This window comes from Phoenix dactylifera, chromosome 2, assembly GCF_009389715.1.
Source record: "Phoenix dactylifera cultivar Barhee BC4 chromosome 2, palm_55x_up_171113_PBpolish2nd_filt_p, whole genome shotgun sequence".
NCBI lineage: Eukaryota > Viridiplantae > Streptophyta > Magnoliopsida > Arecales > Arecaceae > Phoenix > Phoenix dactylifera.
The window spans coordinates 225438-242211 of NC_052393.1; the positions used below are offsets into that span (position 1 = coordinate 225438).

The following is a 16774-nucleotide window of genomic DNA, read 5'->3' on the forward strand; positions in this document are numbered from 1 at the left end:
TATATGAGGGAAAAATTACAGGAAGAGAAGCCGTCTCTCGGCGGGTCACTTCTCTTTAGCTAGTGTAATTCTTCGGCAACCTACCTTTCCTCGACGAGGTTCGTGTTCTGAACTGGAGTCGCGTCTCCTTTAGCATGCGTCCTAGCAAAGAGAATGTGGGATAAAGAGCATAAATCTGGAGAGGAAAAGGGATGCCCAGCTAGATGTCCAAAAGCACTCCTACTGGAGATTCAGAGTCTGAATGGTCTTTAGAAAAGTTAAAACGACTTGTTCTGGGATGCGATATACTAGTTGAAGAGGCAATAAGTGACTTAATTCGAATGCTTCAAAGCACAGAAAATCACACTAGACACTCGGCAAAGCTTCTTTCATTCGCTAGAAACCACCTATCTATCTGCAGGATTTAGAATTTGTATTTGGGCTCTGGTCTCCAAAGGACCATTAATAAGAGCTCTCGAAGTAAAAATTCTGCAAGTCATTCCAGATATACTTGTTCCCACTTGTGGAATAAGAGAACCTGCTAGGATTTATAAATAAAATTGTGATATAATTGTCACTAACAAGTTTCCAAAAGTCAAAAAAAGTCTATAAATAAAGGATTTCAGATAAAGCAGGCGGACCAATTACATGCCATTTGGGATGGGACCACAAATCACAGCAGCCTGTCCCATATGAAGCCACCATTTCTTCTTTGCCCATGGGCTTTCCCATGAGAAGTTATCTGACGCCTGCTGCTTTTGGTCATAGCGCGAATAAGTATATACATGGGGCAGAGACTCGAGTTATGTGTACCGTGGATAAACAACTTTATAAAGCAGTTGATAATAAGATGCATGTTATGATATCGATTAGCTGCTCGCTTAAGCAAGCGAAGTTCCTCAATTAAGATGGATGAGGAAGCCTACATCACGAGCCCAAGAAATACTAGAACCTGCTGATTCTTTGATGACGGCGCAGTCTAAGCAAGCTGCAATAAAGTTAAAACATCAAGGTGGATCTTACCATCTCTTGCTCGGATCAAGAGGGCTATATTGAAAAGCATATCATATCAGGCAAATGCCATAAAATTTCAAAAAGTACAGCTACCGAGCGATTAAAGAGAGGGAAGAAACTTGCCAGTTCAGAAAAATCATTTCCAAGTCAAGTATTCTGCAATAGCAGGAGCAGAACTTAAATATGATTATGAGGCCAAGAAGCAAAGGATGTTTATGCTTGGAAAAGAGGCGATCAAAAGAAATGCCATGCTTGTGGGTGCATCCTTGCCACAAAGGCCAGCCACTTGGGAGTAACAGCTGGTCATCGAGTTCCACGATGCGCGCACACAGACCAGATAGCAATTGTAAGGAGCCCTGGACTACCATAGAATACATGACGGACCAAAAGATAGGGGCAGGTTTCTCCCAACATGCTTACAAGAGCTTCTATGGAGGAGCCCGAAAGGGCTTTGTTACAGAATATAGACATCGAGATATTAAAAACAAAAACAGTGTATCTTCCTTCATAATGATCTTTTTAATATTGAAAAGGCAACGCATTCTGAAACAAATTTCATATTGGTCGAGACAAGTTGAGTAACCACAGTTCTAAGGAGAGAGATGCTGCACTGCTATGTTAAAAAAAAACAGCAGGATCCAGCAAAATAAGAGGTGAAAAAAAACGAGATGACTGGCGCTTACTGAATAACTGATAGTCCGTCTAGGTGGGCTTGGGAGCTGCTTGCTTGAAGGCAACTGTGGGAGCTATCCGGCAGCTCCTCCTCTGGTGCTCGAGCAGGAGCTCCCCTGCAAACCAGTCCAGCTTCTCCATGTTCGTCTGCTCTCCAATCTTCTTTCCCCCAAACATCAACGACTCTACGTTCTTCCGCTTCAGCATCTCCTCTGCCGCCCCCAGCAAAGCCTTCACGTTCCCCGGGCTTGGGTCCGAATCCACAGCCACCCCGGACCTCCCCATGCTCGTACAATCAGCCTGCGCTCGCATACAGCCATCATCAGTTAATGCCCCAACCTCTCTCACATGAAATAAGATCGAGCTTAGAAGCAACACTCGAAGAGCATGAATGACGAGTGCTAACCCGCCATTCCGAACTAGCAAGCTGATGAAGTACTGAAAACAAAGAATATTGTTGCTTCGAATGGTCCCTCCTCCTCCCCTCCACCACCATGCAAATAATACTTCGTTACCCTCTCCTCTCCATGCATGCACGCACTGGGAACCTTACCTTCCTCAGCGCAACCAAACACCTCAGGCGGTTTGCCATCACCATCACAATTCATCGGTGCCGCACCGAACCAACCTTTCCACATTACACTCCTCCTCTCAGGTCAAAAAAAGTCGGGTTGCACTTAGCTACTAAACCACTAACCCGCTCGACCGCATTCGACGAAAATGGACAAGAAAATTGCTGAAAAATAATTGAAAGATGCTAATCTAAGCTGCTCACCCTTTCTACCACTCATCTGACTGAAAAATTAAGGCATTAAAAACAAAAAGAAGTAGGAATCGACTTCATTGAGTTACCCGATCCTCTGTCAAAGCATCCTTAAATGGACCCGTGCTTCATTTAATCCAATCCCAACTTAATTATGGAAAAAGGGCCCCCAAACTGCACCCCTTTGATGGGAAAAAGAAAGGGGAATAAAAGGAATGGTTGCCAAGAAGCAGGTCAGAAAACCAAAATGGTGAAAATGTTCTCAAATGAGGCATGCTCATTTGACAAAAAGAAAAAGGGAACTTGAAGAAAATGCGCAGACAGCGGTGATTAAATCAAGAAAGGGCTACTCAATCCTTCTCCTGGTCCTTGGATAACAGGCCTGTATTCCATATGCAACCACAGTGTTAGTCCTTGATCCAGAAAATGGAGGGACGAAGGTGATGTTTTTTGAAGTAAACGCCATTTTAAGTTCCCAGAGGAAAGAAGAAAATACGGACAATTAAATGGTGCTCAGAGTAGCCACTCATCAAAGACAAGGAAACAGTGTAATGAAAGAAGAAAATAGAGCAAAAGGCGAGCGGGAGCCCCCTTAACAAATGCGAAACTGTCCATTAGAATCCAAATGCCCTCCCCTCCTCTGCTGCTCTCCAGCAGCGAGCACAGAGAGCCAGCTCATCCTCTCTCATTCCCCAAGGTCACGGTGGGAGAGAAACCGCGTTTTACCCCAAAAAGGAACCAGAGGCATGCAAAAAAGGAAGCGGTAAACGAAAACCTAAACCACGCCCGCGGGGCATCACAACGGGAGCCGGGGCGGGCACATGTTAGCTCAGGGGAGCGGCGCACGTTAGCATGGGATGTACCTGGATGCGGACGTAGTTGGAGCTCCGGCACTGACCAAAGGCGAGGGCGACGGCGTGGTCGACGAGGTCGGCGGCGCCGTCGGAGGCGATGCGGGCGATGGGGCGGGCCCACTCCCGGGGGCCCCACCGCCGAAGCCGCTGGTGCTCCTCCTCCGGCACGACGGAGGCGCCGCCGGCCCCGCATCCGAGGGAGAGTACCAGCAGGTCCTCCACCCCGCGGACGAAGGGGAACTCCTGCTTGTTGTGGAGGACGTGGGTGATGGCCGCCGCTGCCGGGTTGCTCATCGCCAGCCCCCCGTCCACGCCCAAGCACGCCGTCCTCCGGTCCACCGACCGCATCTCCGCAGGCGCGAACCGCCCCGGCTCTGCCCACGTCGCCCGGCACACCTCCCACAGCCGGAAGTCGTAGCTCTCGCTCTCCAGGGCGTCGGCTCGGGAGAAGACCAGCGGGGCCGAGCTCCGCAGGTCGTAGCACGGGATCAGCACGGGCTTCACCGTGTCTCGCAGCGTCGTCCCCTCCCCGAACGCCTCCTTCAACGCCTTTTCCATCGCCGCCGCCGCGGTCACCGACGACCCCCCTCCATGGAACACGCGCCGGAGGAAGCTGCCGGAGGAGAACGCCAACGACGAGGAGGACGAGGAAGAAGACGACGATCTGGGCTTGCGGAAGAAACGCTTGCCCTGGTCGGCGAGGAACCGCCAGGTGTCGTCGGCGCGGAACTGGGGGCGAGCGCCGTCGCGGGTGGAGACGAGCATCGCGGCGAAGACCCCGCCGACGCCGGTGCCGGCGACGACGTCGAAGTAGTCGGAGATGCGGGCGTTGGGGTCGCCGGACTGGGCCTGGAGCGCTTGCTCCAAATACGCGAGGACCTTGCCCGGGAGGATGCCCCGCATGCCGCCTCCCCCGCCACCGTCGATGCAGAGGACGCAGACCTTGCCCCTCTGGTTCTTGATCGCCGTGGCCGCGGCATCGGTGTCGGAGGGTTCGGGGACCCAGAGCTTGGGGTCGTCGTAGCCGAAGAGGAACTTGCTCTCGAGAATGGAGAATATCTCGTAGCTTAGCTTGTCCGTGTCGATGCTCGGTTCTTCTCCTTCTTCTTTCTTCCCCTGATGCATCGCCACCAGCATCTCCTCAGCCGCTGCCATCCCCTCCCCTAAACGCGGAGTTGCGTTGCAAAACCACCCCCCTCCTGCTCCTCCTCCTCCTCCTCCTCTTTCTCCTCCTTTTCCTTTCTCTTTTTTATTTAATCTTTTTTCCTTCTTTCTTTCTATCCCCCAAGCACCTTCTCCTCTATTCTCGATTTTCTCTCCTCTACCAGTGAACAGGGCCCGGTTGTGGTTGGGTTGTTCTGTTTATAGGCTTTTCTATAATCGCTGCCGCGTTGCAAAACTCCCAACTTTATTTTCCCTAATTATCCATCCGCCTCATCTCTCTCGAAGATTAGATTAGAGAATTAGATGGATGGATAGATAGATTACATGTAGATATTGGGGAAAGGAGAGGCATTCTTATTCTTTCTAAACGGGGATGGATGGGTGCGCTCAGAAAAACGCAGCCTGGTAACTGCCACAACGGCCAAACTCTTCTCTCTCTCTTCCCCCCTTTCTTTCTGATTGTTCTGCTCTTGGGTTCTCTTTCCTTTTTCTTTTCGGTGATTCTGGGAACAGAGAGATCTCTAATAGTCGCAGCCAGCCGGGGAGAGAGAGAGCGGATACTGCTGTGCTGCGACTGGAATGGTTCTTTTTAGCCCTTTTATCTCTTACAGAGCACGCGAGGAAAGAAGTGAGGAAAAGAAAGAAAGAAAAAGAGGGGTAGAAGAGAAGAGAAGAGAAGAGAAGAGAGGAGATGGAAGAGGAGCAAGGAGTTGGGGTGGTGGGGGCAACCAAAAGGGCACGGGCGGACTCAGAGCATGTCTTCTTCCGCTCCTTGACCGACGGAGCGTCTCTCTCTCCCTCTCTCCCTCTCTAATCTCTAGGCTCCATCGCCGTTGGGTTAATTCCAAGTCATTTAATTTACTGTGGGCAATCATGATGATAAAATTGTTTAACTGCGGTGTGCAGGGCGAGGAAGGCACACGGATCACGCCCGTATATCTTAGTGCAGGAATACTCTTGCTGCTGCACGGATGACGTCCATACACCTTCAACTTCAGGATTCGTGTTTGGCCCATCAGTCTGCTATCTGAGTTGGTCACGGCTCTTAAAGCATGACGTATTTCGCGGCGGTTGCCGGGACCACACGGTGCACGGAGACAGGAACCGAGCGAGCGGGAGCGACAGTTGCTGGGTCAAAGCGGGGTCGCAACGCAGCCCGTCGGACGGTGGGGATCGCGCGTTCGTGCGCGGCTCCCTCGGCGAGATCGACGGCAGGAACTGCAGGCCCTTCGTGGGCCCCGCCTATTGGCCCGTTTAGATTTTTTTTTTTACCGGTAAAAGAACTGTAAGAGACGCGCTGCATGCGGATGAAGGGAATGCCCCCAATATCCGCATGGACGAGGAAAGCTAAAGTAGACGGGAACATACTTTCGGCCTGTTTAATGCTCCCAAATTAGCCAGCCAAAATGATTAGCTTTCCAAAATAACTTCAAAATTATGAGAAATGCCTTCGGTCTGAAATGCAACACAGCTGCGCATAAAAATATAATATATTAGATCTAAAAATTTATCACAACTTTAATATCTATGATCCAAAATAATATTATTTTATAACAAATAACAAAACTATATCAATTACAAAATTCAATTATCCGACTAATGTCGGTGATTCTCTATCTAATCATCCTATCCATTTCATATCTCAACCATAGCTATGTACTATGCAACCTGCAATTTTGGAAAAAAAAATAATAAGAAAGGAGTTGTTAGCTTTATAGCCCTGTAATAAAAAATAATCAATTAATAATATCATATAAATGAATATCGTATTGATAATAAAAAAACTCATAATAACATGCACATAACTTCTTATTATCATCTTTTCAAAGAAGCATATATATATATATATATATATATATATATATAAAATCAATTGTTCAACAACAATTTTTTATGTAATATCATTCATTTCTCATTAACTTGATTTTCAGATTTTTTATCAATTTTCTTTTTCGGCTTTGGAATAACTAAGATAATGACTCAGTCCAAAACTGATATCGTACCATATTATAGCCCATGGTGACTATCCAACCTATGTTATAGCTTCTGATGGCTATCAAATTCCGCGTTATAGCCCGCAATAGCTATTAAATCCCATGTTATAGGCCGTAACTGCTATCAAATCCCACATTATAGCTTGTGACGACTTTCCATGCTACGATGAGGTTAGTCCAAACCATGTCTTATACGTCTGATTTACCAGTTCCTCTTAGCAAAATAATTATCACATATACAATAAATTTCTCTCAATTTTAAGGTATCTTTGTTCATATAATCATATTTTCAGTATTCGATATGTATAATAACCACATAAATATATCTATACTAAAAATCATATAGAAGGATATCGTCACATGCCAACAATACAAACGAATATATATATATATATATATATATATATATATATATGGTGATTCAAATACGGGAATTCTTACCTTTGCCGAAGATTAACTAACACAATGAATACTGGCTGTTTAAGGGTGTACGAGTTTAGGTGCAAAGTACCCAGATCAGAACTTTTTTGTGCGGATGACTCTCCCAGCCGAGGTCTTCTTTCTCGATCCCCTCATGTGCCAAGCACGGGTCAGGGTCGGCCCTAACCTATTCAGGCCGGCCCACAAGCCCACAAGCTGGGCTCGTCAGGATCGAGCTGGGCCGGGCCACTCCAGCCGAGGTCTTCTTTCTCGATCCCCTCATGTGCCAAGCATGGGTCAGGGTCGGCCCTAGCCTATTCAGGCCGGCCCGCAAGCCCACAAGCTGGGCTAGTCAGAATCAGGCTAGGCCGGGCCACTCCAAGTCGGCTCATGAGCCCAAAAATTTGGATTATTATAGTATTAGTGATGTGGCGAAGACAATGAAGATGGTGGCTATGATGTTATAGAGACGATAGTGGCATGGTAGCGTTATTGGTTCTGGCCATGCAGCAGAGGTGACAACGATAGCAATAATAACAGTATGGTAGTCGCGAGGTGCTAGTGATATAGTAAAGGTAATGATAATAGTAGGATTGGTATGGTGAATGCAACAACAATGGATGGTGATGGGGGTGATGATAAAGATGATAACTACAATAACGGCGGAGAAAATAGCAGTGGTGACGGAGATGGTATTGACGATAGCAGTACAAAAAACATAATTTTTTTATTTTTGAAAATTTTCCAAGAATTTTTACTTTATTTTTCTTGAAGTAATTAAAAATACTTTTAAAAAATAAAAAATAAAAATAAAAGCATCAAGCATGTTTTCTTATCTTTTTTTTTAATTTTATTTTTTAAAATAAAAAATAAGAAATAAAGTTGATGTCAAATAATTTTAAGCCTTTCATCCTTACAGTATGCAACATAGTTACTTACAATGTGAAGGATATTTATGAAGTATTCATTATTTTATATTTCAAGTTACTAATAATGTGAAATGTTTGGACCGTTTTGCTATTAATTTATAATAATTTTCACGCATCATTTCCTGAAGTATTTGTAAATTGCATATCAATCCTTCAATTCTTTAAATCTGTCCACCAATTTCTCAATCCATTTGATTTAGTTAAAAATACTGGAAAAGCCACTTCTCTTCAACCCTTTATCAAGTCTCTTCCACTACCTTATTTGTATTGCCAAACCGATGGCATAAAATATAAATTTGGGTTTTAAATATTAATATGGAATTTGAAGTATTATCGAATACATATGTAAATCCAGAAGATTTTAGAGAATAATATAAAAAAATAAAGCTATAGAAAGGTAAAAATAATGAAAAATAAAGTAAGTGGTCCGGAATTCTTGGTGTGTAACAGTTTTGAAAATAAAAAAGTTTCTCTAATTAGCGTGCAGCAAATTTTCATTGGATAGATAATTTTTTTATCTGAATTAGTGAAGGCTAATATCCACCTTCTGTCTCGTATCCACCCTGACTCTCAAGGGCTAACGTCGGTCGAAAGTTAATCCCCATTCTGTTATTGAAGCAGCGAAGGACACCCCGCACCAACTGGCTGAATCAAGTCAAAATTCTAACTTGCACTTAGACTCAATTAAAATCTAATAAAGGTTTAATTTTTTTGACAGAAATTAATCAGGTTTTTTTTATAAAAAAAAAGTCTGTCTCTACCTAATTCGAACAGAGTTGGGTTGTAATGGAGTTAGGAGGTCATCGACTCGATCGATTTCTCTCTACTGAAGTAGAGCCACAAAATGATACGTACAAGTCCGCGCTATGGAGGATCCAAACTCGGTCCACAAATGGCTCCATACAATCGTGCTAGCATCCATAATTTGAATTGCAATCAAAATGGTGGGATCCGAATCAATTCCCAAGTTTGTCGTGTCCAGACGCCTTGGTTGAATGAACCAATGAATGTAGGCCTCCATCATCAATCTTAGTATTATGGCAAGAACATCAATATAGAATATTAGTCTTCCTTACTTCTCCTACTTGCTTGAGAATTGTTTGACATCGTAAGAAATTAGTTTATGTGGCCATATATCGATTTATAAGTCTCAAATCAACGAAGTAATGGCAAATCTCATCTTGTTCTATTAACAAGCAAGCTAGGGATTTCTTTTTCTTTCTTTTTTATGGTAGAACAAGGAGATGTAGGCTTGAATTACTGATATAAAAAAAAGTACAACCAAGTTTAAAAAGTTTCAGCAGCATCTCGAACCTCAAAACAGAAACTACCACCTAGGGATCTTAATAGCTACGTCTCTACCGAGATTTACAAAGTGGGGCTTCCATCAATACAAATTATCAGCTATAAGCACTCAAGATCAATTTCATTTCAATATTTGTTTATATCAGAAGTAAAACGAAGAGAAATAGAAACTCAAAATTAGATATTCTTCGTCTTGGCGGGTGACCGAGGGAAGGATGACCCAGGGCCTCGGTTTGCCTTGATAAAAATGAATGTTGGAAAAATTTTGGACGGGACCAAAACATTTTCAATATCTTGAATTAACAATTAAATGAAAAGTATTTTCAATCACTTACCCAAAAAAAAATATTCAAGTAAATAAAATATCCATCAAAATATATTAGCTAATATATTGATATCACATCAGCTAATAATTTTTTTTTATTTTTGAAAGAATCAAAAGGAAAACATAGACCAATAACTTGAGACATCCATTATCTGCATCAGCCGAGACAAAAGCCCCTGGAGAGTATCCAATTTTGATCCGTGTTTGGATTCGAAGCAGGAATGTCGGCCAAGAGGAGTATCTTTTGCAGCTAGGCGAGTGGATTAAAGCGTGTGAGAGCAATGGCTAGTTATTGTCAGAGTCGCCACCATAAAAGGAGGAGGCTAATGCTGCCAAGTTTCTAACATGACTGGGCCCACGGCAAGTGTCACTTGGATCAGACAAGCACTTGATACCAGAGAAACGTAATTTTCTTAGATGCTAATTTTGTTCTTTATGATTTTTTCAAGGGTTGCTCGGCGTCTGACGTCCCAAGGGACGGTTTGGTAGTTCTCGGCCAGTATCTCGCTCTTTTTTTTTTTTTTTTTTTGTAAGACTCATATATTTTTAGTATAAATTTATTTAAAAAATATTAAAAAATAATAACTTTAAAGCATTTAGGCAGCTTTCTTTTAGTAATCTAGAGAGCTCCTTCAAAATGATCAGCTATCTCAAAAAAGTCATTTGCAGCAAGATAGTTCCGATGTTTGGCGCCAATAGAGCAAAGATTTTGCGCCTAGCTGCCGCTGAACTGAGCGTCCGCTCCAAAGCAATGTCTTGCGACCGTTGTCTTGAATAATAGCGTTGTTACAGCAGTTTTGAAATAAAGAATATGAGATGGTATAGCAAAAATCCGGCCAACTTAATCATTTTAATCTATTTAATTTTATTCAATCATTAAAATTTTACTTGACCTATTTAAGTTGTTTTATATGATTCATAAACAAGTCATGCGGTGAGGGTTGGATTATAGATTAAATTCATATCTAAATCTTCGACCTATTTAATGAATATATTAAATTTAGTTAACAAAATTTTGATCCAGCCAGTATTCGACCTGATCCATATTTGACTCAAACCCCGATCTGAATGTCACCCTGAGCATGCAAAGAACCTACTCTCACTCAAGTCTTGACAATACTTTTATTTTAAAAAAAAATGTCAAGATGATAACCTCAAAACATGATGAATATTTACCATTTTGCATTGCCAAGACAACTCATAATCATAGCTGAAAAAATAAAAAAATATTTTTTTTTGGATAGGGTCTTTTGGAGGGTGGGGAATTAATTACCCCTAGTTACAAAGCTATTAGAATTGCTCATTTGAAATTTTTCTATTCTAAAGAAAGATCAAGTTATGCTCATTTGAAATTTTGAATTGACATCTGACGTGGTAGACAATGAGGTAATGAATATTGAAACTAGGATTCGTCGTCTTGATACTGGATCCTGTACCGGCACCATCTTATTATAGTATCAGTATGTGGTATGATATGAAACACTAAAATATACCAAATATCAGTATAATAAGCGATTTCGAACTGCTTCGGTAACGATGTGATATGGTACCAATTGGTGCGATAAATTTTGATTGAAACTTTTTGCACCTACCTGTGGAATAATATATTTTTTTTAGAGTGGGGTGGTTGTTGTCCAAGGAATAATGACTTGGTTGCGCGAGGATTTCTGAGCTATTAGACCGTGTCTCCTTTGTGAACTAAACACCACCTTTCACCCAAGAAAAAAACAAAAAGAAACGTGAAGAAACGAAATTAGCGCCTAAGCAATCACAAATACGTGAGCTTCTGATGAAAGTTTTTCTCATAATTACATTTTTCTATTTAGTATAAAATATTTGCCTCGCGTTGAAAACAAGCTCGTGGAACGATGTAAGTGACACAGCATCGGTCAGGTCATGGTGTGCTTCAATTTGCCAGAGTCGGCATCAGCCCATAGGAAAAGGTCACGTCCTTTTACAGTTTGGACTCCAGTTACAGTTTGCCATTCCATTTTATTCGGCGTAATTCCACTTTCCTGGATATGGGGTGGGGTTGTAGTTTTTTGTGTATATATATATATATTGTGTATATTGTAAATAATTTACATAAAATATTTATTTAGTTTGTTAGTTTTGGGGTTTAGGGTTTATAAAGACTTCATCAATCAGAATCAAACTACCACCTCTTGTTGAAGTGGCAATACATTATACATACATGCGTACATACTTATGTGTGTATATATGTATAAATTAAGGAATGCTATATCGGTCAGTTCAGTCCGTATCGAATCGATCCAATTTTTGACCGATCTAATTTGGCGTTAAAAAATGGAACCTGTTACGGGGGAACTAAGCCGCCATGCTCCACGTGACCGGCACGCGCGCCCATGAAGACTACGGCTGTCCTTTGATCCAGCAATCCGACCCCGAGTCGGACATCTTCGGCTCCACAGCCCGACCTCGAGTCGGCTGCCCTTCGATCCAGCAGTCCGGCCCCGAGTCGGACATCTTCGGCTTCGCAGCCCGACCCCGAGTCGGCTGCCCCTTAATCTAGCAATCCGACCCCAAGTCGGATATCCTCAGCACCGCAGCCCGACCCCGAGTCGGCTGCCCCCTGATCCAGCACTCCGACCCCGAGTCGGAGATCTCTTGATAACGACAGGCTGCTTCCCAGAGGCACGCCGAGGCCTCCTGCTCCACTACTCCCTGCAACGGCTGTATCCGATGCTGTTCCACGATCTCCTGTATCAGCCGTACAAAGCGGAACTCCACTACGCCCTGTCATGGCCGTACCCAGCGCTGCTCCACGACGCCCTGTAACGGCCATGTCAGTGGCCACTCCATCGCGCCCCACGATGACAAACCCCCCTGAGAGACCCCCCAGCCAGGTATATATGCGGCTGGGGGGAGAAGGGGGGTAAGCAATATCTTCCAGAGCACTCTCTTGCTTGCTATTATCATTTCTCCTCCTCCTCCAATCTCCTCTGACTTGATCGTCGGAGGGCCCCCGCTACCCCAGTGGTGGTGCGAGGCTTGCTTGCAGGTTTCCCGGTGGAAGGTGGAGCACAATCAACATCGACCAAGGCAGCTCAGACGGAATCCCGTTCACACCGCTGTGCCAATCGTTCTCGGTTTGGACCACCAGCAACAGTTGGCGCTAGAGGAAGGGCCAGCCTCCTCTCTCCATTGACTACCCTCCAGGACTGTGGGGGCCCGTTGGGGTAAAACCTGGCCGGAACCTTCCCGCTGGGGGGGCTATGTTGTGGGGGGGGGGGAGGGGGCCTTGAATTTAGTCCCACATCGGCTAGAGCGGAAAGGTTTCGTGCCTTATAATGAGGAGGGCGAAGCCTTTTCCTCACGAGGGCCCTTTTGTGGGACAAAACCGTAAGGGCAATCCCCCCGTCAGCGCTGGACGCGCGGGCCGGAAACGTCTCCCTCCGTCAGCGCTGGACGCGCGGACCGGAGCGCCCAAAGCGGACAATACCTCGTGGGGGACGCGGTCTCTTTCTGCTCGGCTCGGTTGGGACTAAGGCTGTTGCCGGGGTGAAAATCCCGCAACAGAACCAATCCGTGCCGACTAGATCAAATTTTTTGAACTTTTAGATGTGTGAACCAGGTCGAACCGGTTCGATGGCCAACCGGTACGTCTATCGGTACTGATTCGACGATGCTTCGTGTATATATATCTATATGTAATGTAAATGACTATAAACTTTAATCTGAATCAAATCCTACTATGATTGCCCCACGAAAGAATAAGTAGATAGAACATAAGCTCAATGGTTAACAAATGATAATTAGATTAATGATTATTGTTTGTCCTAATACTTGTAATGACACACGAAATGCATATTAAAAGATAAATAAATAAAAAAGTCCAAAAATTTGAGGAGCAAGATAAATAACATAACCCAATCAAATGAATACGATCAACATTTTATGCTATTTTAAAATTTTAAAAAGAGTCCAATGGATCGAAGATGTGGATAAAAAACCGACAATTTTTAGAAAAAAAAATAGAGTTCAACTAGTTTAACATGCCCTGGAGAAATAATGTAGATAAGAAATAGAGGAAAGAAATAAATCAAAATATGCATGGATTATATATTTAACTTCTCAATGATATAACGTTGAAAGAGAAAACTAAAATATTATGATGACAATATTTAATACAATCTAAAATTATATGTAATCCTTTTATTTAATAATATAGCATAGATAATGTGAAATTTTGATTGGACTTTTTTTAAATTACTGTCAGTCTTTGCGACTGATTCAAAATATGCAAGTATAATTATAATACAGAGATTTTTGCTTTCATTTTTAGGAATCCAGCTTAACGTGTCCCATTTTCAGAAATTTCTTTTTGGAAGCAGAAGTATATAATTAACCTTGCCACGTGTCTAGCAGGTGCGCACTCGTTAAAATATATAAAAGAAGGGCCCACCCCCGGGTCCCGTTGGGCATATCGGATCCGTTCCCGTAATGTACTCCACGAACACCAGCATCCGTTATCGTACAGTTGGCGATTTTGGGAGCCCACATGGCCGCATCCAAATGATCCGTTGGTCTCCCCGGCGGTCGCGCTGTCGACCAGTAGCATGGACTCTTGATTAATATTAATAGTTTATAGAGTTATAGTCCTGGTGGAGCCCTGAGCACGATTAATTAATTTATAAGCGCTCTCTCCTACCCAACCCACATACACACACCTTTCCAAATAATCACCAGCTGGGAATTTAATAAGCATGGGAAAAGGAATGAATGCGGAAGAAAAGAATTGAAGCGCCGACGCACCCACTTATGTTTTTGGGTCCATGACCTCTCCGTCAATCATTTAAGGGGAAGATGACAGGCTCAGGCGGGAGGATTATTGTGGATAATGATATGGTACTTTTCACGCATGGTGTGACTTTTTTTCTGAGTTGGCAACCCCCTCTTGATGTGTGATCGTATCGCTGTTTTGGTCTATTTAAGGGTTGGTAAGTTGAAGCGGACTAATTACACTTTTATTTTTTTATGAAACGCATATATCTCGACACGAATATAATTAATAAAATCAGAAATATAACAAGTTTTGGAGTGTATTAGATAGCGCTCTCTCTCTCTCTCCAATTCAAAAAGTACATATGTTTCGTCTGAAAGACGTCGACCTAATCTTCATCGCTCGTTGGACCTGACCCGATTTTCGCAACTGGCTCGAACAGGCAAAGTTAATCGTACCTGAAACCAACTCATTTTCCTCGCAGTCAGCAGGTACGTCTTGGTCGATGGGCTCGGTTACAAAATTGTCGGGTATTGAAGAGGTGGCCCATGCAGCACCAGCCTCAAAGCCATCAAGCAGCAGGGGGATGGAGAGATGGGAGTACGCGACACACCTGGCTCTTGGGGAGACGAATAATTGAGCACGCTCCAATTTATATTGTATGGTTAGATAAAGCCGAGCCTGTAATCCACCCGTTGCGATGGATTATTAATCGTCTTTCTTCCCACTTTTCATGTGTCGGCATGATGATCTTCCGGGCATTTAGACAAAAAGGTTGAAAGCAAATAATGCTGCTGATTCGATAGCAATGTAAGCGAGCGGCGAGTCATGTGAAATCTATGCTGATCTTCTTTTCAAATTATATATATATTTTTTTATTTTTTTGACTCTCACGAGTATATATGTCTTTTCTCATTTAATTTAAATTATTCAATTTATCAAAAAATTACAAGGATTGACAGCATCTTTCTAGCTAGAAACTTGGGTTAGGGAATTTTGCCCCCGGTCAAATATTGAATCATAAGTTACAGGTTTCATGGAGGTCTAAGTTGTTTGCAGGGTCAACCCGAGCAGGTCCGTGCTTCGAGCGACATGGGTAGACCGTCATGCGTTGCAAAGAGGAGGATGGGAGGGATAGGTAGGCGTAATATATGAGGAATCGAGGATGGCCATCATTCATGCGATATGAAGATGGATGGCGGACTTGATACCCTCTCTTGATCCCTGTGCGTCTTGAGCTTTCAGTGAGAACGGCGTGGCATACCTAAAGTGGCCAAGCATCAAACTAGCTCGCGTCTTGCAAATCTATTTTGGATATACATAGTCCAGCATCCTGACGTGTAAAGATCTAAGAAAAATGCTAAAAGATCACCAATCAGATCATCGCTCTATTCACGCTAGAGAGTGATAGGGGCTGCTGGTTGTCAGCTGTCGGACACCATTGTGCTCGGAGCTGATCTGCGAGCAGCTTGGATGGGCATTTGCTATGCTCGACGGGTGCTGCAAGCCAACTGATGACTCAACTACAGTGATAAGTTGGATCCAGAAAAGTCCAAGTAGCCTGGATGGGGACCACCCCCTGCTTTGAAATATTTGGTCGATGAGCAGAAATGACCAACAGTGTTGCGGACTGAGTGGCCATTTTTGTGGCCAATTACTTTGATGGTACTTTGTAGATCTGGGAAGAGGTTTTACTTAGAATGTTCCGTAATATTTTATTTTTTAATTTTATTGGATGTGTTTGTATTTGTGTAATTTGATTCGTCCGCTAAAAAAAAAAAAAAAGTCAGTGATTGGTTGAGTGGTAGGCAGGCCTGCAGTGACACCAGCAACTTTACCATGTGCTACATCAATCCTCGACTACCACGTTAGCATGGTGAACTAAGTGATAATGATCCAATCGCAGTACTTCAGATTTAATTGCGAAACGACACATGGGCAAAAGCATATGTCCTTAGATTTTCCAAAAAATATATGCTCTCTACAACGTTGAAGTAACTTGGGAATCCCTGCCAATGGAAGCACAAAACCATCGACTCCCATTTAAAATTGTCATGATAAAAATAATTATTGTATATTTTTGGAAATATTCTATCTTTTTTTTTGGTAAATCGGCTACTCACATAGCTCTGGCATGAGCATAGCTAGCTACATCACTAGCAAAAATACTACACAAAGTAGACCTTGAAATACATTCTTTTTTTTAAAATAAAAAGAAGGCCCTTTTTTAAGCTGTTAGGTTTTTTCTGAAACAAATAACTGACAGCTTTAACATCTATTTTTAGCTATAATGATGAATATATATATTTGGTGGGGAGACAAAAAAAATATAATCACAAAAAAAAAAAATTAATTGTTAGATAGGATTTTGTTTTTTCCAAGAAATATAGAATTTTGAATAAAATTTTTTCTCTTTCCTTTGATAATTGGTTAAAATGTCAAAAGACAGCTGTTAGTCCTAGCGCATTATGACCATTGCAATTGGCTCAAGGCCAAATAATGACTGTTGTTTTAAAACCTCTTTAAACAAGGGAATGTTTTTAAGCATCTATGTGTGTCATGACCATCTCTATAATTTGGCGTGGTGGGTGGTCTATTTGTCGGTTAGATC

The 16774-nt window shown here is 43.0% G+C and overlaps 1 protein-coding gene across 2 annotated transcripts; it reads right to left on the bottom strand.

The window, feature by feature from the left end:
• Positions 1-503: 503 nt before the first annotated feature.
• On the bottom strand, positions 504-5301 carry LOC103708401 (patatin-like protein 6). Of its 2 annotated transcripts, XM_008793304.4 has the most exons (3): positions 3292-5301; positions 1677-1965; positions 504-967 (listed from the first exon to the last, which is right to left on the bottom strand). In XM_008793304.4, the coding sequence occupies exons 1-2, from the start codon at positions 4435-4437 to the stop codon at positions 1696-1698; spliced, it is 1416 nt and encodes a 471-aa protein (XP_008791526.1). In that variant the 5' UTR covers positions 4438-5301; the 3' UTR covers positions 504-967; positions 1677-1695. The 2 variants fall into 2 exon arrangements, with proteins under 2 accessions (XP_008791526.1, XP_038972216.1); XM_039116288.1 differs by lacking the exon at positions 504-967 and having other exon boundaries at positions 1338-1965; positions 3292-5298.
• Positions 5302-16774: the final 11473 nt, after the last annotated feature.